This window comes from Oncorhynchus mykiss, chromosome 6 (assembly GCF_057628025.1).
Source record: "Oncorhynchus mykiss isolate SJ-2025 chromosome 6, ASM5762802v1, whole genome shotgun sequence".
NCBI classification, from domain to species: domain Eukaryota; kingdom Metazoa; phylum Chordata; class Actinopteri; order Salmoniformes; family Salmonidae; genus Oncorhynchus; species Oncorhynchus mykiss.
This window is the reverse complement of record NC_143027.1, coordinates 33,510,264-33,532,941: the sequence shown is the minus strand read 5'-3', so window position 1 is coordinate 33,532,941 and position 22,678 is coordinate 33,510,264. Positions and strand designations below refer to the sequence as shown.

The following is a 22,678-nucleotide window of genomic DNA, read 5'->3' as shown; positions in this document are numbered from 1 at the left end:
CGTTCCAGGTCACCTACATTGCTATACTGATGTGGTTCCTGAGAAAAATACTTCTTCAGGCATTATGACATCCCAAAATGGGAGTATTATTGCAATAGGCCTAGTAAATAATATTATTTAAAGAATGTGAACAACAATCCTACACAAATGTATTGATAATTTTTTTATTTTGAAAAATCTAACAAATCTTAAATGCAACCTTGCAGATCCCTGCGGAGTGATAATTCATATTAAAATGCAAGGCAAGAGAGAGGCTGTAAGGAAGAGGCAGAGATGCTTCTCTCCTTCCACAGAAAGCAACTTCACCCAAACTCAAACCACACTTCTCATCTCAATTGTTAATATGCTACAGCGAGAGGTAAATAGTACAACCAATGAGCTAGCACTGTTATCAAGGCAAAGACAAAGACAGTCCCTTACAAAAAAAAAAACAGATTTAGCCCTTCAGATTCACAAGGCCTCTTTAAGCAGATACAGACAGTATGGTTTCCATACATAAACATTTAGAAAAGGTAAAAGGAATATGAAGTATACGAGGGAGTTTATCACAGACATTTGGGTTACAAAACACCCTTGTTTCTGTGTTTAGGTAAACAGCAATCATTTTCTGGAGTAATTGACGAGATATTGTGTATTTCTTCGAGTGTAGGTGGTAGAGTCTTGGGATGTTTCAAAGTATGCATCAAACATACAAAAATCTTGAGGGGTGGATATTCTTACATTTCAAGTCGATGCAATCCGGTGTTTAAACTCCACATTGGACAAAAATCTTAAGTCGCATTCGAGTGTGTATATGGCATGTACTCTATTGGGTATGTAGGGTGTGGTGTATTTCGAGTTTGGATGGTATTGAAAGTACACTTCTGAGTGTGCATGGTTTGGTCTCTTCCTCAGTGAGTGTTCTCTATGATGATGGCGATGCCCTGTCCACCACCGATGCAGGCTGATCCCACAGCATACTTTCCCCCAATCCCCCTGAGAGAAAGAAAAACACAAATGAATCATTAGACCACTTCTCTGTGACATAACATGAATAGCTCAGCCATTGAATTGTGTCTTATTTTTTTCATAGTTAAAAGCATTTGCCTGTTACTTCACATGAGACAACAATGAATTGTTCTAATTTTATTTGACCATTTTTGTCTACATATTTACAGAGTGATAAGAAGTGATCCGGAGTAGTAAGAAGACTACTGGTGTGGTGGGGTTACCTGAGCTTGTGGACCAGGTGCGCAGTGATGCGTGCTCCTGAGGCTCCCAGGGGGTGCCCGATGGCAATGGCCCCCCCATCGGCATTACTCTTCTCTGGGTCCAGACCCAACACCTTGGAAACCGCAAGGTACTGAGCAGCAAACGCCTCATTCACCTGAGAGAGAGCAGAGGGGATAGAGAGAAGGACAGGAGAAGACAGAGCAGGAGAAAGACAGAGCAAGTGAGAAGGAGACAAAATGAGGAAATCAATTCTATCAGGTAAGCTGCATGACCCAGAGTATACCAAAACAGAGCAACCAAATATCTGCCACTTTCTGCATCAGTTCCTATTTATGAACATAAAACAGACAAGTATACCTCCACCAGATCCATGTCTTGGAGGGTGAGACCTGCTTTTTTCAGGGCTTCAGTGATGGCTGGAACTGGGCCTGATGGTGGAGAATGACAGAACCTTACGAACAGAAATCACATGATGGCCATGCTAGAAAGGCCTATATATTGGGATGTATCATATGTTTTCATCAAGTACATGTTGTCAGTCACCCACCGATTCCCATAATGCTTGGGTCACATCCGGAGACGTGATATGCCACTATTCTTGCCAATGGGGTGAGCTTGTGCTCTTTCACAGCTTCCTCACTGGCTATCACCAAGGCAGCAGCTCCGTCTGACACGCCCTGTGGAATAGGAACAGAACATGAAGATCAGTACATTCAAAACTAGCACACGGGATTTACACCCAGCAAACTAAAATGATCTGCACTCCATTTAAAACCGGTGTGCTTGGGGACAGATTGAATGTGATACTCTGTTAGTAGAAGATGGTAGGAACTGGGTGGAAGAGCTTGGGTCCAGAATTGAATCGGTCTTATTTAGTACTCACTGATGCATTGGCAGCAGTGACCGTTCCTTCCTTCTTGAAGACAGGAGGTAGCCTAGCCATCTGCTCCAGGGTGGTCTGGGGGCGAGGGTGCTCGTCCTGGGTCATGGGTACCTTGCCCTTCTTAGCCTTCACATCAATGGGCGCGATCTCTGCCGTGTAGTGGCCCGCCTCGTGGGCTAAGGTTTAGAGAGCACACAGACAAACTCAGGGATGTGGTCAGCATTCAGATGGAAATCTGGAAAAACAGTTTATTGTCATGGTAATATGGCGTTCACTGTCATAATATTTCTGAGGGCAGATAATTAGGAATCCCTGATTAATCAAGGCAGAGATTGTAAACATGTGAGCTTAGTTAGGGTAAGGGTTGATTTCTGACCTGCCTTCCACCTCTGCTGTGTCTGGTGTGCGTATTTGTCACAGTCGTCTCTGCTGATCTCGTATTTCACTGCCAGGTTCTCTGCTGTGATGCCCATGGGGATCTTAATGTGCAGGTCAGTAAGTCCCGCCCACAGAGTGTCCTCCAGCTGAGACAAAGGAAAGAGAGAACACGTTAGCTTAGCCCTTGGTTCAGAGCAGCTGTTAGAGGGCCCTTATGGTCAAAAGTGACAAAATCTATACCCATTTGGTATTTTATCTCTCCTCATTTATTAATTCAATACCTTGAGGTCGAGTCCGAACTTCGTTCCGAAGCGGACGTTGCGGACAGCATACGGCGCCTGGCTCATGCTCTCTGAGCCTCCACACAATACCACCTCTGAGTCCTTCAGACAGATTTCCTACAGACACAGACAGGGTCTTAAAGAAGACAAATGGTACAAGGCTACTAATGTTCCTATGCCATCGGCAGAAACTATGCACCTACAATTGACCTACAAACAATGAAATGGTGGTTTGAGTTTAACATTTCTTTTTTTTTAAACACATGGGGGCATGGGGTGACCTCAATATACTTTAAAATGACAAAAACAACTCAAAACTTTGTAGAAATGATAACGGACCTATATTCATACCGTTTATTGACTGTCCAGATCACTAATTATCACTGCGCACAGTCAATGGAACTACATTCAAAGTTTATTGGCTCTCCAGCTCAGGGAGCATAGAAAACTCCCAAAGCACTAGAGGACAATTTTTAGCACATTTTGACAGCAAGAAAATAAAACCCCTGGTGTAGAGTCTCAGTGTTTATATGTCTACTATACCTGAGCTCCATTGATGATGGACTGAAAGCCAGATCCACACAGGCGGTTTACGGTGAGAGCAGGCACTGGGATGGGCACCCCACACCTCAGGCCCACGTGACGGGCGATGTATGGAGCATCTGCAGAGCTCTGAAGGGAAGGAGATTGGGAGAGAGAGGTATAGTCAGCTCAAACATTTCCTTCCTTGAGTTTATCCTTGCCTCTGCTTGCTTTTTGGAGTTTTAAGCACACCTGCATGACGTTTCCAAAGATGACACTGTTGACAAGCTCGGGTGCCACTCCCCCGGCGGCGAGAGCAGCCTTGGAGGCATGCTCTGCTAGGTCTGTTGCACTGTGGTCTTTCAGAACCCCGCCGTAGGTGCCAAACGGGGTCCGCTTAGCAGACACAATAAACACACCTGGATGGAGAGAAAGAAGAGGGTTTGGGTGTGAGGTGACTAATCCAGCTTTACTGCAGCTTTAGAGTTGTTGATGACATCATCTATGTGAATATCTAAAGCAATACAAATATTTGACTTGAAAAGTGCTGCCTTGCCTAGATTCACTGCTTTAGAGTCCTATCATAATCTACTGCAGTGCCATTGTAATTATCTTGTAACTAAGAAATGCCGCGGTCACCTTTAACCTACATTCATCTCCAACTCACCTAGCCGATAAAAACGTTAACGATAGAGAGGATTAACTGACAGTTGTTAAACTATGTAACAAGACAACACTTAAATAGCTTTGTTTACATATAGAGACAGACTGACAGCGGTCATTCGTTCATTGAATACCAACAGCTCCAAAGACAGGAACAAATTAATCAGCTCAAAATTGATTGTTTTGATAATCTATGAACACTAGCTATACTTTACCAATTTTCAGGAGTCACCTGGTTATTATTTTACAGATGTTAACGTGTGCCACGCAGTATGCATAGCTGCCTTTATTTTGCAGAGCAAGCAAAGCATGTTCATAGAAAAGCATGCATTTCGTGGTGAGTGCGTGGTTTATGCTAAATATCAAAATATAACTTACTTCTGATAAGTGACATAATATTGATTCCTCCTCACGTCCACGAAGGTCAGTGTATCTGTGGGAATTTAAGGGCACTTTCTGCCAAACCCTGGCAAATCTTGACCTTTTACCTAAATAATGTGTAACTAATCATTGAGACAACAACATTCGATACAACGAACGTTTCATGTTCAGATGGTACTGGAAGGATATTTTTAAATGGTTACTGATAGAATATTTATTCCGTGATGTAGCTATGTCTATTCTAATGTTACCAATGGTATATATCTGACGTAACCAGATCAATGTTACAACAATGGGATCGAAAGTGTCCATGTGAAACTCGAGATTCATGTACGTCATTCTCTCCATTTTCAAGCAAGGAGGCAGCAGTGATACACGGTAATAACTGTTATTTGACGTGTTTAAACACGAGTCATATAGTATAGCAATCATGTATCTGGCTGTATCGCGTACCCTGTGTATGGTATTGTCCCGACAGACTGCGGTGGCAAGGTGAGTTGTAACATGCACCGTGTGCATAGCTAGCAACGTTGTTACAGCAGTTGAACATGCTTTATTCTACATGTAGCTACATATTGTATTTAATTCTATCATAGTTGTTGTCCAGTTGTATGCTAAAATCTGAGCCAGTTAGCTAGCTAAGTTATCTATTTACTGCAGTGCTGTTACAATGGCTAGATTTAGCTAACTAATACTCCCCTTCCTCTGACTTGCTATGTTCTGAACAGCTCTTTGATTGGAGTGAATGGTCAAGTCAGACAAGGTTCTTGTTGTCTACAAAGAGTTTGTTCTCTGGTGCACGTTAGTTTCAGTCGTCTACTCTGTTTTCTATTGGCACCATTTGTTATAATTGCACTACAGGCTCAACTCTCACTCATTCTGCCTATGTGTGCCATTACAGGGCGGAGCCAAAGAAGAAGAAAGTGGACCCTCGTAAAGAGCACTATTAGTGCAATCCAAATGCATTGCTCTGTCCTAATGTACACCTGAACAGGTCCTTACTCTATTTGTTCATTTCCTCTAGGGTGTGCTGTGTTCCTCAGCTTCCCTTTGAGGAGAGTGAATAACGGGCTCTACTGCTGAAGGAGTGGTCCTGCTACAAACAGGTATGTGATCTTGTAAGCCAATGTTGGCCGAAGCTTCATCACCACAGCCCCGTTAAAGATCCTTATTTAGAAGCAAAAAAACAGTGAGCAGACAATTACTGTACCTTCTTTGCAGACATTTTGTTATAACCAGTTCCTGTGCCACATTTGAATTTCTTTCCACCCTGCCCCTCTATGAGCAGACCCAGCACCGGGTTGAGATGGAGGCAGTAAGTCTGGCTGTGGAGGCCAAGTGGGATGCTCTGGAGGAGCTGAGGCTGGAGTGAGAGGAGCTCTACAAGGAATCACTGAGGCCAAACCCCCTGCTCTTCCCTTTCAACCACCAGGGATCCAGCTTCACGAGGCACCTGAGGGCAAATGCAACATCAAAGTTTACACCCAGTGAGTGTAACACATTGTGGGCGTAATACGCGTTGACATGGTTGTTCATCCATGTTTTCACATGATTTGAACAGACAGACAAAATATTTGACGAGGATGTTCATGAAAGAAGATAAACATTTAAGCTTGCTCAGAACAACGGCCCGGGCACCATTAGTGGGTGTATGTCTCATTCAAAGTAAGGGTAATTTAACTGCTTTACTGACCATGACCTATTCATCGTATTGACAACTGCCCTAGCATGGATACACAAGTTTCTATTCACACTCATGAAGTGATTCACATTCTGTAGTGTGTGTGCTCTGTAATGTTATATTCATAGATCTCATAGGTTTAAATACAGTCTGTAAGTAAAACATACCAGGGTGTTAAAATAAAGGATTCACATTTGTTTTATTTGAAATGCATTTTTATGTATGCATGTATGTAACACTAGATAAGGTATCATGTGAAATAATAAAAGGCAAAGATCCTGTGTAACGGTGTTACAGAAACACTGGCCTCAATTGCAATAGGTAGAGTCTCTTTCCACACAATGACGAGACAAAAACAGTCAGACCACTGGTGGAAGCCAGAATACTGGATGGTGTGCCTACCCTTTTCCTAATCCAGTATCTCTTTTAGCTGTTCCCCAAAATATTATTTCCCAGTACACACATAATGTATGGAAAGAATGCACAACACTCTGCCACTATCAATAATTTTGTTTTTGATTAGAGTAGAACTTTCTAGCAGTAGAGAACACCGCCCTAATACCAGTGAAGAAAATTGGACACCTCTGGAAAAAAAATCTACGCCAGAGTGGTTTTGTTCCTGGAGAGCAGGCTTTTCCCCAACCAAGCCTAGCACTAAAACACCTTTCTAAACATGGTTTCAACTGAACCAATAAGAGTCAGGTGGTTAAGAGCATATTAGCTGGGACAAAAGCCTTCACACCCTCTGCAAGGGGCATATTCAGAAAAGTTCAAGAACATAAAGTAAAAATACATTGTGTAGAACATACATTCTGCCATGAACAATTATGACTTGTTCCAAAAATACTTGTACTTTAAAATTCTAGCTCTAATGTCAATGGATTGCTCTGAATAACCCCAGGACCATGGCTCCCTAGCCACAATCTCTACAGTTAAAGCTAGAAGAATTGGTTAAGTTTGTGTAGTGAAACAGATCTCAGATGCCACATTGACCTTGGTCTGCCCATGATTAGGGCCATGGCAGTATTGACCCAGGGGATGGTTAGGACTGGGAATCTGGGGACTTTCCCTGGTGCAGGGGCATGTGCCAGTCTCTGGGCGGATCTCGTCTCAGGTCCCACACAGGGGTGAACTTCCTCTGCTCTGCCTCCCGGTTCCTCTCACTCTGCTGTAAAGACTCCTGCAGTAGGGACAGCATAAGAGAGAGAACAGACCAAGTTGGTTGGTTGATCTCTCACAATTGAGACATATTACAAATGTAGTATCCTGTACAGAAGCAAACTGTAGCCAACATTTCTGGACCTTGATGGCAGTTTCCCTGTAAATACAGTATTGCTGTTCCAACGTTGATTAGGCCATTTCCCCTCACAGCAGAAATGATGATTGAGTGCTAAACTGTACCTTGGTCTCAGGGCATGGGTTCTTCTCCCACTCTCTACATGAGTAGTAGTCTTCTTTCCACTGCCCGCAGGAGGGGGATGTGCCATGGGCATAGTAGTTATGGAAACGGTTCCACAGGCTTTTGCAGTGTCTGAATTCACTCCAGTAGTCATCACAGGTCCGGGGCGGCTATGGCGGTCACATATCACAGGTAAATAGACATAAGCATATGACGTGATCGAGGTTAATACTTCTGCCATATTTACACTGAACAAAAATATAAACAACATGTGTTGTAAGATCCCAAAAATGTTCCATATGCACAAAAAGCATATTTCTCTCAAACTTGTTTACATCCCTGTTATTGAGCATTTCTCCTTTTTTCCAAGATCATCCATCCACCTGACAGGTGTGGCATATCAAGAAGCTGATTAAACAGCATGATCATTAAACAGGTGCACCTTGTGCTGGGGACAATAAAAGGCCACTTTAAAATGTGGAGTTTTGTCACAACACAGTTCCACAGATTCTCTGAGACGGTGCGTGGTCTGACGTACAGTTTTATATGGACCTTGAAACTGAGATATCTTTAGTTCGTTCTCAAAACAACATCTGGGCGTACTGCCAAATTGCAGCTACTGATAGGTGTGATTTGTCATCAGCCACTTGCAAGAACACAGAAATTGGTTATAAGAAAAGCAAACATTAAAATTCCCATTACACACGCCCCTACCTTTTTAAAAATGGTATCTGTGACAAACAGATGCATATCTGTATTCCCAGTCGTGTACAATCATGCCTAATGAATTTATTTCAATTGACTGATTTCCTTATTTTTTAATTTTTTTTATTTCACCTTTATTTAATATATGAACTGTAACTCAGTAAAACCTTTGAAATTGTTGCATTTTTTTTTACTTTTTGCTCAGTGTACATAGGATGATACATGTACAGTATGAATCAATTCCTCGAGCATTGTTCTAAATTTCCTAAATGTGACAGCAGCATTTCATTGTGTTAGGGCTGTATTGCCATTTGATAACTGAAAAACTAGCTGGCGTTCCAGTATAATCAGAGTTCAAGAAAAACACAATGGTGAGGCGTTGACCGTCCACTAAACAACACCTATCAAAGTGCCAATTTGCTAGATACTAACTAATCTGTGGTTAATTGGTTATCTAGCTTCGATATTCTCTCAAGTCGGATGATCAGTCGAGGGAAGAAAACCTTTGCTCAAATTCATGCTATCCCTTTCAATGTGGTTTTAGCTTGCTAGCTAACATGTACACTAGCCTCGAACAGCAGAGCATACTATCGAGTCATATAACGCTCGCTAGCTACAAACGAGTTACATTGGTGACTAGGGCCTTTAGTGAAATACGGTGACCTTACGTTATCATAAACAATACATGAATTTGGTACATTACCCTCCACATTGCTCCAGAATCTGCCATCATCACCTCCGTTGTTTTGACTTTTGACAAGAGGACGAAAACGGCCAATCAAGCACTGTGAAAAGGTCGTCACTAGTTACCTAAACCAAAAATTAATAAACCCCGCCTATTTATGTAATTCCTTCTTAAAATGTTATTTTAAACTTCACCTCAACCACAGTGCTAACCTTATCCATAACCCTAAATTAAGAGCAAAAAGCACATTTTTGTTTTCATAAAAAAAATAATTTACGATGACTTTGTGGCTGTGGTAACTAATAGAAAACTGAAAAAGCAGGAGTCCCACCCACCCACTTCCGGCAATGAATGAACTCGAGAACAAGAAGCTGATATTTGCAGAAGTATGCAAAGAAAATTATTCACATCTATAAATTGCTCTATCCCTTTACTGTGCTTATTGCACACGTATGAATTACAATATGTAGCCATTTCAATACCTGCTGATACACATTAACTTTGGGCTCTATGAACCAAAATGTTAAAATCCTTCCACACACAATTATTTAAAGACAAAAATAAACAGAGATTTATACAGAGTGCACTTTATTCAAAACGCTGTACTTTATTTCAGAGTTGATCAATAAACAAAGGAATGGCTCTTATCCACCTCCACCACTCATCACTCTCAAAGTTCGAGTTCAACAGGTTCCAATGTCAGAAGCGTTTCCTAATTAATTTGATACATATTCAAAGAAAAATCTAACCCACTCCATCATCAACAAGGGTAATCCCATTATGAGAAAACAAGGTAGAATTTTTTTTATATTCATCATATTGTAGCAAAAGGAAAGGGTAGCTGGCTTTGGCTGGGCTCAGACCAGCAACCCTGTACTCTAACCACAGGAGGTTGGTGGCACCATAATTGGGGACGACGGTAATGGCTAGAACAGCACAAGTTGAATGGTATCAAAGACATGGTTTGATGCCATTCCATTCGCTCCGCTCCAGCCATTATTGTGAGCCGTTCTCTCCGCAGAAGTCTCCACTGACTAACCTCAGTCCGAATAGCATTCCATTTTTTAGAAGAGCTTTTAACATGCTGACCATGGACAAGACCGTTACAATATCATCAAAAGAAAGTAAAACCTTGCTGATTCCTGCTACGGGACAGAAAAATCAACCAAGCTCTTTTCATGACTTGCTTTTATTGGTTTCTTATGATGGATGTGTGGGTATGTAGAGTCTATAGTAAGTCAGTCAGTCTCTGCAGTTGAATACTGTAGTGCCTCAAGGCTTTCTGCCACCTTTCTTGCGTAGTGACTGTCCCTCACCAGAAAAGGCGATGAATTCTGAATCCTCCTGTAAATATAAAAGACCAGCTTTAGCTTAATGCATTCAAATTTGGCACATCCAATATAAACTGTCTAAATATGGCTTTTATACCTTTCTGAATTTCAGTTTTGCAGGAAAGGGATTGAGCGGTTTATTACCTTTGACTTTTTTGACCATCGTACTTACATCCTCTGTTGTTTTCCTGGGCTGAGGCCTGGAGTTTCTGATGAAGGTGATCCTTCCGACCTTGTACTCGTAGTTAGGAATCCCTCTGTATGGGGACAGAGAGGGATTAAAGGTTAAGACCAGAGCCGGTGTCATCATAGCATGTCACATGTAGTTTTGCAAAATCCCAGGAACTTTAAAAGTTCCCAGAATTTTGCAACCCTAGTCACATATGCATTCAGGGAGATAATGCAGATCTGATCTGCAAATACAAAAGTGACAGGATATGGGGAAAGGGCTAGGGATTGGTTTTAGACTGGTCATAGCTCCCAACCTTTTAATGTCACTGGGATCGATGGGGACGGGGCTAGGCTCAATGCCTTTCTTTTTGCCATCCAGACGATTGCCTGAACCAGTGAAGGCCTATAGAGAGAATAAATATTCATAGATTCATTCATGGGTTAATTTGCGAATGACTGTGTATGAGATACAAATAAATTAAAGTGAACCATACAGTATGTGTATAAACTGCAGTAAGTAAGAAAAATATAAGCAAACTCACTCTGAATCTCATGTCCATGTCAGTCCAAGTGCTGGGGTCTCCTTCCTCTTCCTGTTGTGAGGAGTGATTAGAGTTCATCCAAACATACACCAGATTAGAAATATTAAATACGTGTGGTTCTTACTGTGGGCTCCTCTGGTGCTTTGTAACGTCTCTCTGGTTCTTTGTAACCCAACGGAGCATCAAAGTCCACCTGAGAGACAACAACAGGTATGGCTGGGTGAGGTAGAGCTATTCGGTACCATAATCTAAGCTACAGTGTTGTGTCTCCATTTAAGGTATGATAAACAGTACAGAGGATCTTACATTCATATCACATTCAATGATAGATACGGCCTTGTCTGGCTTAGTCTCCATCACTCGCAGTTCATAGATCTGAAATCAGTATAGAGAGAAAAAAAATGGTGTTAGAAAGATAATACAGGTCAGGCACAACTGTAAGCCACACCTTAAATTTAGAAGCAACATTCTGCTGGAAAGTCAAATTCCATTACAGTTTTGTCTTGTAACCCAGTCATCATACCAATAACATTAAATAGTTACCTTTTCATTGTAGTTAATTGCAATAACATCTCCTGTGGTTAAGCAGGCAAAGTTTCTCAAGGCATTTTCCAACCTATGAGACAGACAAGCAGAATGTGAGAATAATTTCAGAGTAGTTTTTGTGTCTATTTTCAATGGCACTTAAATGTGCAGAGAGATAAGTCTATAACTGTAGCTACACTGCTTTGGGGTTAGTGATATCCAGGAAGTCTGGGCTCTGAGGCTGGAACTTGGAGTATGTTGCCACCATGAGGTTAACACTCTCCACCTGGACCAGGCCCCCTTCCTCCAGCAGGAGATTCTGCATCATCTACAGTGAAACACACAAACAGCCATGTTACTACAGACACACTACAAAAAAAGGGTCATGACCACAGAGAGCTGGTTATATGTGAGCAAAGATTTTAATGAGCGTGACTTATAAACCTACACTGTGTGTCCCTAATTTAAAACATCCTTTGATAGAAAACTTAAATATGGCACTAGATATATGCCAGGGGCTATGAATATGTTTATTAAAACTTCACCAGTTTATAAAAAACAAGTGTTGAAATAAAACAACCCTGCTCACCCAGTGTGGCAGGTAACAAATACCCTCATCTGCTACAAACTCCAAGACACCACAGTGTGTCATTCTGTCTGAGTTCTTGTTGGTCAGTTTGAACAACATGGGGTAGGTAATGTTAAGTCTGCCTTTGGGGGAAAAGAGTGAAGGGTAAAAAAACAACATCTGCTGGGTAAATGGCATTTGTAGATTAGAGTTTAAATCTGGATAATGTAGGAAGAGTATACTTACTTAGTTGATCAAGTGCTGATGGCGGCATTATAACTATAAGGAGAAAACATTACAGTGATATGAGCACTGAAGAACACTTAGAGCAGGATAATACATACTACATTGACTGTATGATGAGGGTAACTGCAATCTCTCACTTGTGTATGGGGAACTGGTGCAAAGCATAGGTGTTAAACTCCATACATTCCTTGTATAGTTATGATAAATTCGAATGTACAATTTATAGAACAGCCATCACATAGATTACTGACTTTTTCCTCCTTTCTCCACATCCGACCGGTCGTTGGGACCCGCCAGCATGGACACAGAGTAGCAGCGGTATTGAGTGGAGAAGCGGTTTTGGAAAGCCCGTGGGATCGGGTGATCAAACATGTTGAAGGAAAACTGTGACATATATTTCGAAAAACAATTAGGCAGTATTGTTAGGTTAAAATTAGCTATTTTGAGACAGTTAGTCAGCTGGTTACTGCAGCTAATTTACCCTGATTTATTTAAAAATATATATTTAATTTCAAACATCTTCATAACTACTAGCTAGCCTGCGTAATGTAAAACTAGGTGACAAGTGACACCCTATAACGATTTTTTAAAGCAGTACGATTCACAAGTAAAGTAGTAAAGTATCTGAGCAAGGTAGCTATTTATTTAGTCTTAAATCGCATAGAGACAATGTGTCATTTTAGTTAAATGGCTAGCCAGGGAGCTAGCTACCGTTACCTATTTCCTACTCGCTAACGGTAGTTAATTTAGCTAATGAATTTCGAATGCGATGTTGTTAGTGTAGGTACTATTTGACAAAAGCAACAGTCAAAACCAATGTTATTGAGTACTTACCATGATGTGCTACTGTACGCCAAAACGTTATATATCAAAATGTATTGAATAAAGCTATAATAAATAGCTTATTTGTTATTCTTCTTCTATTAAATAGCTTATTACTGCTCCGGCAAACTGGCTGCTGGTTGAAACTCCTATGTTGTTTTCCGCTTAGCCACGATGACAGCAGGAAGTGACGAATATCACAAAACAAAGCATGAACAGCAATCATAATCCAGAAAACAAGATCACATCCTACGCGATTGGCTCACAGAGCTGGATGGATAGATACCCTATCCAAATTCGCACGTCAGCTGACGAAATTTAAACAGCCAATAAAACTCCACTTTGTAGAGTTTGTGTAAAACTGAACAATAGAAATTGCATGCTGGTAGGTAGAGTTTTATTGGCTGTTTAAATTTCGTTAGCTGACGTGCGAATTTGGCGTGATATTTCCTCAAGGAACTGTTGGGCATGCAACAAAAAAGCTCCTGGTGTTTCAACTTGAGCTCAAAGAACAAATAGCGCATAGCTATATATATATATTTTTTATGAAACCTCACGAAAATAGTGTGAAATGTTTATTGCGGACATAAGAAAGGAATTCTACGACATTGTGGTCAACCAGGTGAGAGCTTCTGAAACTGAAATTAGCTTCCTGCATGCTAATTAGTTAGATAACGTTGACTACTGTAATTAGTTAACGTACTTAGCTAACAATAGAGAGGAGAGGACTATTTTTTTCAGTCGGCTAACGTTAATTTGCCTGCTATTTTGCAACAAGTGAATACGATGTTACTTTTACAAGCTTCTGTGACTTGAATATTGTTATGTTTCTCAATTGCGTTGTTTTCAGAGAATTGCTCTCCTGGTGTCATCGGATATCGATGCACTCTGCGCCTGTAAGATGTTACAGGTGAATTAGAGCCCTTTCGTTTGCTGTCAAATAAGTTAACTTTCTGACATAGCTGCACTGTTTGTTGTCAACTGTTCTGCTGCATAGTTGTGTAATTCAAATGTATTCTGATTGCTTCTTACACCACCCTCTACACAGGCACTGTTTCACTGTGGCTAGGTCCAGTACACCTTGGTGCCAGTGACAGGGTGGCAAGACCTTGGTACTGCCTTCCTAGAGCACAAGGAGCAGGTAGTGTGACACTCCTGTCCAGTCCTGATAGCCCTGGAGTTAATCGTATGGTGTCAAATATGACTATCAAGAACACAAACATCTATGACAGGTGTGTTATTTGCTCTAATTTCAGTTCCACTATTTTGTCCTGATCAACTGTGGAGCCAATGTTGATCTCCTGGAAACCTTACAGCCAGAGGAAGACTCCATCTTCTTCATCTGTGACACACACAGACCTGTGGATGTAGTCAATGTCTATCTCCCAAATTACACCTTTTCTTGTAAAAAGTGCAAAAGTACTGCACTATGTGGAGAATAGGGTGCCATTTGGGACATAGTCATGGTCTGTTATTTAGGGTACACCAGTCCTTTACTAGCCCAGCTTCTAGACCAAGATTATATTCTATGTCTAGCCGTATAACACTAGCCCACTTATTTACCGCCGTTTGTCTGTGGCTCTTTGGTGGACGGTTTCGATTCATAATGCGTTGTTTGCATCGCCTTGTTGTGCCGGGAAATAATTAAATCCAATTGTTGACCCCCCCCCCCCCAAATCAAAACATTGATGTCAGTGTGTGCATGCCCCATTCTGCTTCTTGTCTGTGGCATCATGGCTCCTATATTGCAAGGCTGATTAGCTAGGACAAACAAGTGTGAGGAACAGACAGGTGTGCACGCAAAGCGAGAACACAACATGGAATGCATGTTTTGGTTTTGATTTGGAGGGTGGTGGTAGCATCTAACAATTGGATTTAATAGTTTCTTGTGCACTACGTGGTCATGTAAGGGAGGGCTTTCTAAGTACTGACTATGGATATACATTCCAACGTGGAACATTTGCCACTATACAGGTAGTCATTTGATTGTGAGTTCTCGAAAGCATTTGCTATTGGAATACAATTAGACCTTGTATTATTAATAAATTAAATTATTAATAAAGAGGTCTAAGTTTGGGCCAGTCGTTCACAAGTGGTTGATTGACTTTGGCAGCAGTTGCGTGACTTCACAGGAGAAAAGTCCTTGAGGATACTACCTTTGAGATGATAAAGAGCAAAGAAATTGTTGTCCAGATGGCATAACCACCATCAACCAGTGTTCTGAACCCAATCTCCCACCCCCCCCCCCCCCCCCCCCCCCCCCCCCCCCCCCAAGGTGAAGCTGATGATAAAGCAGGATGATGGCCTTGGAATGCCCTCCTATGACAACATCTTCCACGATGAAAAGAAAGGCAGCGAGGACTGGGAATAAGAGTGATGGAGGCTCAGTGCCTTCTGGGAAACGGAGACGATGCGATGACGTATTACCATATTGATGTCACAAAAGTTATGACAAAGAAATATACCCTCTATTTATCCCATCCAAACTCTACGTAAATAACCATTTGAGCCAAGGTGGATCTTTCTCATATTTATGGTTCTTATTTTTAAAAAAATGTCCGGTGTAATTTGATTTGTGTGTATGACAATGATTCCACAAATAGCGGACAAAGCCGATCATATTGCAGTGATGTATTGCTATTTATACCAACATGTTCCCATGTTTTAGGGGGCAGTGGAGAGAAGGATAGAGCGAAGGAGATGGTTCTTTAGAGTTTTAAAAGTTTAAATAGTAATGATATTGTGCCTTTTTTAAAACTTTCATTTCAGACGCGAGATCCTGTTTGACTATGAGCAATATGAATACCGTGGAACTTCAGTGAGTATGGATTATATATTGATTATGTTGAAACTGGGTCCTCTCTATCTAATCCTCACAGCATCAGTCAAAAGTTTGGACACACCTAATCATTCAAGGGGTTTTCTTTATTTTTACTATTTTCTATATTGTATAATAATGGTGAAGACCTCAACTATGAAATAACACATGGAATCATGTAGTAACCAAAAAGGGTTAAACAAATCAAAATATATTTTGGATAATTCAAAGTAGCCACCCTTTGCCTTGTCGACAGCTTTACACACTTGGCATTCTCTCAACCAGCTTCACCTGCAATGCTTTTCCAGCAGCCTTGAAGGAGTTTCCACATATGCAGAGCACTTGTTGGCTGCTTTTCCTTCACTCTGTGGTCCAACTCATTCCAAACCATCTCAATTGGGTTGAGGTCAGGTGATTGTGCAGGCCAGGTCATCTGATGCAGCACTCCACCACTCTTCTTATTGGTCAAATAGCCCTTCCGCAGCCTGGAAGTATGTTCGGTCATTGTCCTGTTGAATAACAAATGATTGTCCCACTAAGCGCAAACCAGATGGGATGGTGTATCGCTGCAGAATGCTGTGGTAGCTATGCTGGTTAAGAGTGCCTTGAATTCTAAATAAATCACTGAGTGTCACCAGCAAAGCACCATTACACCTCAACCATGCTTCACGGTGGGAACCACGCATGCAGAGATCATCAGTTCACCTACTCTGAAAGATGAACGCAGCAAAGTACAGAGTTCCTTGATAAACCTGCTCCAGAGCGCTTAGGACCTCCAGACTGGGGTGAAGGTACACCTTCCAACAGGACAACGACCCTAAGCACAAAGCAGGAGTGGCTTCGGGACAAGTCTCTGAATGTCATTGAGTGTTCCAGCCAGAGCCCTGGACTTGAACCTGATCGAACATCTCTGGAGAGACCTGAAAAAAGCTGTGCAGCAACGCTCCCCATCCAACCTGACAAAGCTTGAGAGGATCTACAGATAAGAATGGGAGAAACCCCTTCAAATACAGGTGTGCCAAGCTTGTAGCATTATACCCAAGAATACTCAAAGCAAAAACAGGTTTAGACATTTTTGCTAATTTATTAAAAACAGACATCTGGGCCACTCAAGGACAATGAGACTTGTCCTGAAGCGACTCCTGCATTGTCTTGGATATGTGCTAAGGGTCGTTGTCCTGTTGGAAGGTGAACCTTTGCCCCAGTCTGAGGTCCTGAGCACTCTGGAGTAGGTTTTCATCAAGGATCTCTCTCTGTACTTTGCTCTGTTAATCTTTCCCTCGATCCTGACTAGTTTTCCAATCCCTGCTGCGGAAAAACATTCCCACAGCATGATGCTGCCACCGTGCTTCAACGTAGGGAAGGTATTGGCCAGGTGATGAGTATTGCCTGGTTTCTTTCAGATGTGACTCTTGGCATTCAGACCAAAGAGTTCAATCTTGGTTTCATCAGACCAGAGAATCTTGTTTCTCATGGTCTGAGAGTCCTTTAGGTGCCTTTTGACAAACTCCAAGCGGGCTCTCATGGAAGCCACTCCTCTGTAAAAGGCCTGTCTGGCCACTTTACCATTAAAAGCCTGATTGGTGGAGTGCTGCAGAGATGGTTGTCCTTCTGGAAAGTTCTCCCATCTCCACCTCATGACTTGGTTTTTGCTCTGACATGCACTGTCAACTGTGGGACCTTATTTACACAGGTGTGTGCCTTTCCAAATCATCATGTCCAATCAATTTAATTTACCATAGGTGGACTCCAATCAAGTTGTAGAAACATCTCAAGGATGATCAATGGAAACAGAATGCACCTGAGCTCAATTGAGTTTCATAGCAAATGGTCTGAATACTTATGTAAATAAGGTATTTCCTGTTTTTCATTTCACATTTGCTAAAATCTCTAAACATGTTTTGGCTTTGTCTATTATGTGTAGTTTGAGGAACATTTTATAAGGCTAACATAACAATGTGGAAAAAGTGAAGTGGCCTGCTTGTCACCCTCTGCTCTCTGTCCTGCATTCTTTGTGTGTTAACCCCTTGAAACACTGTCTCCGTCTGTGTCTGGCCCTGTACCAACACTGGTCTCTGTATGAGAGTATATGTAACTCATACCTCCTGCAACTTCAAGCTCTGGTCCATGCACAGCCAGAAGAAACTCCAAGAGTTCCTTGCTGACATGGGGTATGCTACCCTCAAGTTTTGACTGTCAACTAGAATCATCTGTCAAATAAGCAAATGATCATTCTAGGGACATGCGGGACTCAAATTCTTGAGTATAATTTACTAATCAATTAGTCAGTGGCCTCTGAAGGACAAATGTCACTTCATCAAGAGTAATGAGCAGCAGTTTGTCATTTGATTCATTGATGATAATGGGTGGTTTGAATTATTATTAAAGATTCTTTCTGTTTGTGTTGTCCAGCCTGCCCCTGAAGCAGGTGAAGCAGAAGTTCAACTCCATGGACATGTCAATCAAAGAGAATCTCTGAGAAGTCATAGAATAATCGTCCAAGAAATACAGGTAAGAGTGTCTGTTTTAGTGCATCAATATATGGAAACACTTAAGTAAATGAGGGATACAAAGTGTATTAAAAGCAGGTGCTTCCACACGGGTGTGGTTCCTGAGTAAATTAAGCAGTTAACATCCCATGCTTAGGGTCGTGTATAAAAGTCCTGTGCATACCATTATTTTGGCTACCATAGCTATGTCCCCATAGGATGACATTGCCTCTCCACAGGACATGAGAAGTCACTGATTGGTTTGATGAGCATGAAAATGATGTAAACACATGCCATGGCCGTCCCAGTTACCGTACCTCAACCCAATGAACGCTTATGGGAGATTCTGGAGCGGCGCCTGAGACAGAATTTTCCATCAACATAACAACACCAAATTATGGAATTTCTTGTGGAAGAATGGTGTCACATCTCATATAGAGTTCCAGACACTTGTAGAATCTATGCCAAGGTGCATTGAAGCTGTTCTGGCACGTGGTGGCCCGGTGCCTGATAAAGACACTTTATGGTTGTGGTCAATTTATTTGACCAGTTACCTGTATCTGTAAATAATCCCCGGTATCAATGACTCTGGATTCCGTTGTCTGACTCTGTATATTATGAATACAATATTCTCCTCTCTTAATATACCCAAAACCATCATTTTAAATGCTCTTGTCACTGTTCCTTCAGTATGAAGGACATCGGTATCCAGACGCTCGGCGTTCACTTTGGCTTCAAGAATCGTTTCCTGGCAATGTGGTGCACGCTGCTGTCGCCCTGCTGGAGAACACTGAGAAGGATGAGAGCCCTGGCGACAACTTCATCAAGGCCCTTGACTTCCTCTCCTGGTACACACACGTGCATCCATGCGCACACACACACACACACACATGAATATAAACCAAATACATCTGGATGCATATCATTAAAGAAAAGGTTCACCCATCTTGAATGTTGTTGTTTTTGTTGGGGTCTTTTCATGTGTATCTGAGTTATTGGAGTTCAAGCAGACAGAAATCCTGCCCGGTATGTTGTAGCACCGTGATAGACGCTCTCACTACACTGGAAGTTAATATAATATGACTTTTAGATTGTGAAAACGTCTATCATACATGTCAGAATTCCTACTTCGAGAAATGTGTAATTTAACGCAGAGTCCAGCACATTTTTTATCCAGGGTGCATTGCATGGTGCCGATGCTGGAGGTATTATAGAAAGGATATATTAAACATTTCAATAGATTTCTATCTCCATACAAACGGGATGAGACGGGAGACTACCTACCTGAATTTGTCCAATAGAATCAAATTTTATTGCACAACTTTTTGCTATGCTGTGCGCTAATGAATGCACCCTAGGTGTTAGAATGATCCCATCCTGATAGGAGTAACCTTGAGTGTCTCCATGGTGGCATTGACCTGGCTAAGAAGAAGCTGAAAGCCATCCAACAGAGCTGCATCTGCACCAACCTCATACTGTCACAGGGACCCTTCCTCTACTGCTACCTCTTGGAGGTGCGTGTGTGAGTGAGATGCCCCCCCTTTAATGCTCCTCTCCATCTCTATGCATGGCACTCCTGATGTGAAGCTGTTCTCCAAGCCCATGGCTTTGACTCTGCTCTGCAAGTACCTGCTCAAAGCCTTCGTACGCTCCGTGAGTTCCTCACTGTGTTTCACCTACCCACTGTCCAAGACCCCGTCTAGCTTTATTGCCCCTTGTCTTCAATTAGTTTCAAAAGAAAATGTGTTTTTAGATGTTCCTTTGGGGTCCTTTGCATCGCTCTTGCTCTTGCTTATGTCTGCCTATGCCTGTTCAAAGACAAGGAATAAGCGCTGTAAGCTACTGCCCTTGGTCATAGCTGCGCCCATGGATTTTGAAGGGAACTGTCATCGTTGTGGGCATCCCACCTGAGTCTGAGACATCCGACAAGAAGAAGTGAGTCCATAACGTGTGTCAGTCGTGTGCAAGATAACAGCACTTGAATGTTCTTGGTTGTATTTTGTGGGGAAACCAAAAAATGACCATTGTAATTTGTTTCCTTTCATTTGCTCTGCCTTTACTTTCTCTCACCCTCTCCCCCTCCAATAGTTTCATTGGCTGTGCGTTTGAGAAGGCAGCAGAGAGCACCAGCTCCAGAACTCTCGACAACCACTTCGACACCTCTAAGTAAAATGTTCTTGTCATTGTATATATTGGCCACAAGAGAGCAGACATTACAGATGGAACCTGTTAGCTGTACACTTCTTTTTCTTACACACAGTTCAATACTTGATTTTGGATCTCATCAGATACCTCAAGTCATTCTTACAGGTGTAATCATTACATCATCAGGTGTTAACCATTTCCCCATGGGAACAGACACACACACATCATTACCTGTGTTTTCCCTTTGCAGTCATTGAGCTAAAGATGGAGGACAGGACTAATTTTCTGAATGCTCTCATCACCCTGCTGTCCTAAGGCACACTGTTTGGGTAAAGTTCCTGAAGGTGACATATGAAAGCTGTCGATGCTGGAAGAGACTGACATTACAATTAGATTCATGCCCAATGTGATGAAGATCTCGATTGTGTGCTTCACCTCTTTTATTCAGCTAACAGTATTTCCAATGTTTTGTCTATTCAGCTCTGGACACTTTGATGCCAATTCCATGTGTATATTGTAAAAAATAAAATTAAATGTTTAAATGTTTTTAATCTCATGTAAATTCGTTTTTTTCCTTCGGTTGTCTTTATTTTTTATTTTATGTAACACTTAATAAATTATATTTTATCCACATATAATTGTTGAAGCTACCATCTACTAGGGGAAGGATACGTTTCAAACATTGTAGTAGGGTGTGTAATAAAATTTCTCAGTATGTGATATGGACCATAGAAACTGTGATGGTTAAACCATCTCCCCCAGTCTACTGATCTGGAGCATGGGTTAATACACGTTGGCCCATTCTTTATTCATGGCTGTGTTCTTAGGCAAAATTGTGAGTGAGCCCACTCCCTTGGCTGAGAAGCAACCCCACACATGAATGGTATCAGGATGCTTTACTGTTGGCATGACACAGGACTGATGGTAGAGCTCACCTTGTCTTCTCCGGACAAGCTTTTTTCCGGATGCCCCAAACAATCGGAAAGGGGATTCATCAGAGAAAATGACTTTACCCCAGTCCTCAGCAGTCCAATCCCTGTACCTTTTGCAGAATATCAGTCTGTCCCTGATGTTTTTCCTGGAGAGAAGTGGCTTCTTTGCTGCCCTTCTTGACACCAGGCCATCCTTCAAAAGTCTTTGCCTCACTGTGCATGCAGATTCACTCACACCTGCCTGCTGCCATTCCTGAGCAAGCTCTGTACTGGTGGTGCCCCGATCCCGCAGCTGAATCAACTTTAGGAGACGGTCCTGGCGCTTGCTGGACTTTCTTGGGCACCCTGAAGCTTTCACAACAATTGAACCACTCTCCTTGAAGTTCTTGATGATCTGATAAATGGTTGATTTAGGTGCAATCTTACTGGCAGCAATATCCTTGCCTGTGAAGCCCTTTTGGTGCAAAGCAATGACGGCACGTGTTTCCTTGCAGGTAACCATGGTTGGCAGAGGAAGAACAATGGTTCCAAGCACCACCCTCCTTTTGAAGCTTCCAGTCTGTTATTCAAACTCAATCAGCATGACAGAGTGATCTCCAGCCTTGTCCTCGTCAACACTCACACCTGTGTTAACGAGAGAATCACAAACATGTCAGCTGGTCCTTTTGTGGCAGGGCTGAAATGCAGTGGAAATGTTTTTGGGGGATTCAGTTCATTTGCATGGCAAAGAGGGACTTTGCAATTCATCTGATCACTCTTCATAACATTCTGGAGTATATGCAAATTGCCATCATACAAACTGAGGCAGCAGACTTTGAAAATTAATATTTGTGTCATACTCAACTTTTCCCACGACCGTATATAAAGTTGAAGTCGGAAGTTTACATACACTTAGGTTGGAGTCATTAAAACCTGTTTTTCAATCACTCCATACATTTCTTGTTAACGAACTATAGTTTTGGCAAGTCGATTAGGACATCTACTTTGTGCAATGACACAAGTAATTTTTCCAACAATTGTTTGCAGACAGATTATTTAACTTATAATTCACTGTATCACAATTCCATTGGGTCATACACTAAGTTGACTGTGCTTTTAAACAGTTTGGAAAATTCCAGAAAATTATGTCATGGCTTTAGAATCTTCTGATAGCCTAATTGATGTCAATTGGAGGTGTACCTGTGGATGTTTTTCAAGGCCTACCTTCAAACTCAGTGCCTCTTTGCTTGACATCATGGGAAATCAAAAGAAATCAGCCAAGACCTCAGAAAAATAATTGTAGACCACAAGTCTGGTTCA

At 41.8% G+C, this 22,678-nt stretch overlaps 3 protein-coding genes, 1 long non-coding RNA gene and 1 pseudogene across 8 annotated transcripts; 2 read left to right on the top strand and 3 right to left on the bottom strand.

The window, feature by feature from the left end:
- Positions 1 to 148: 148 nt before the first annotated feature.
- Positions 149 to 4,698, bottom strand: LOC110525808 (3-ketoacyl-CoA thiolase, mitochondrial). The gene is made up of 10 exons (XM_021606246.3): positions 4,318 to 4,698; positions 3,529 to 3,695; positions 3,298 to 3,426; positions 2,755 to 2,871; positions 2,472 to 2,619; positions 2,096 to 2,271; positions 1,760 to 1,889; positions 1,570 to 1,640; positions 1,212 to 1,366; positions 149 to 975 (listed from the first exon to the last, which is right to left on the bottom strand). The coding sequence occupies exons 1-10, from the start codon at positions 4,331 to 4,333 to the stop codon at positions 891 to 893; spliced, it is 1,194 nt and encodes a 397-aa protein (XP_021461921.1). The 5' UTR covers positions 4,334 to 4,698; the 3' UTR covers positions 149 to 890.
- LOC110525810 (uncharacterized) lies at positions 4,596 to 6,287 on the top strand. 4 transcript variants are annotated; one of them, XR_016496629.1, is made up of 4 exons: positions 4,626 to 4,698; positions 5,222 to 5,253; positions 5,345 to 5,426; positions 5,609 to 6,287. It is a non-coding gene; the product is annotated as an uncharacterized LOC110525810 (long non-coding RNA). The 4 variants fall into 4 exon arrangements; XR_016496631.1 differs by having other exon boundaries at positions 4,676 to 4,812; XR_016496630.1 differs by lacking the exon at positions 5,222 to 5,253 and having other exon boundaries at positions 4,596 to 4,698; positions 5,609 to 6,203.
- On the bottom strand, positions 6,176 to 9,110 carry c6h22orf39 (chromosome 6 C22orf39 homolog). The gene is made up of 3 exons (XM_021606247.3): positions 8,809 to 9,110; positions 7,403 to 7,570; positions 6,176 to 7,181 (listed from the first exon to the last, which is right to left on the bottom strand). The coding sequence occupies exons 1-3, from the start codon at positions 8,836 to 8,838 to the stop codon at positions 7,044 to 7,046; spliced, it is 336 nt and encodes a 111-aa protein (XP_021461922.1). The 5' UTR covers positions 8,839 to 9,110; the 3' UTR covers positions 6,176 to 7,043.
- Positions 9,111 to 9,361: 251 nt separating this feature from the next.
- On the bottom strand, positions 9,362 to 13,058 carry LOC110525806 (ubiquitin recognition factor in ER-associated degradation protein 1). Its single transcript, XM_021606245.3, has 12 exons — positions 13,008 to 13,058; positions 12,425 to 12,557; positions 12,174 to 12,206; positions 11,949 to 12,070; positions 11,557 to 11,687; positions 11,378 to 11,450; positions 11,141 to 11,209; positions 10,959 to 11,027; positions 10,835 to 10,885; positions 10,607 to 10,695; positions 10,294 to 10,378; positions 9,362 to 10,134 (listed from the first exon to the last, which is right to left on the bottom strand). The coding sequence occupies exons 1-12, from the start codon at positions 13,008 to 13,010 to the stop codon at positions 10,063 to 10,065; spliced, it is 930 nt and encodes a 309-aa protein (XP_021461920.1). The 5' UTR covers positions 13,011 to 13,058; the 3' UTR covers positions 9,362 to 10,062.
- Positions 13,059 to 13,417: 359 nt separating this feature from the next.
- On the top strand, positions 13,418 to 20,976 carry LOC110526890 (cell division control protein 45 homolog; annotated as a pseudogene). Its single transcript, XR_016496969.1, has 12 exons — positions 13,418 to 13,617; positions 13,846 to 13,905; positions 14,044 to 14,136; positions 14,252 to 14,431; positions 17,763 to 17,984; positions 18,226 to 18,324; positions 18,993 to 19,150; positions 19,687 to 19,816; positions 19,872 to 19,955; positions 20,121 to 20,237; positions 20,391 to 20,468; positions 20,698 to 20,976. The product of XR_016496969.1 is annotated as a cell division control protein 45 homolog (transcript).
- Positions 20,977 to 22,678: the final 1,702 nt, after the last annotated feature.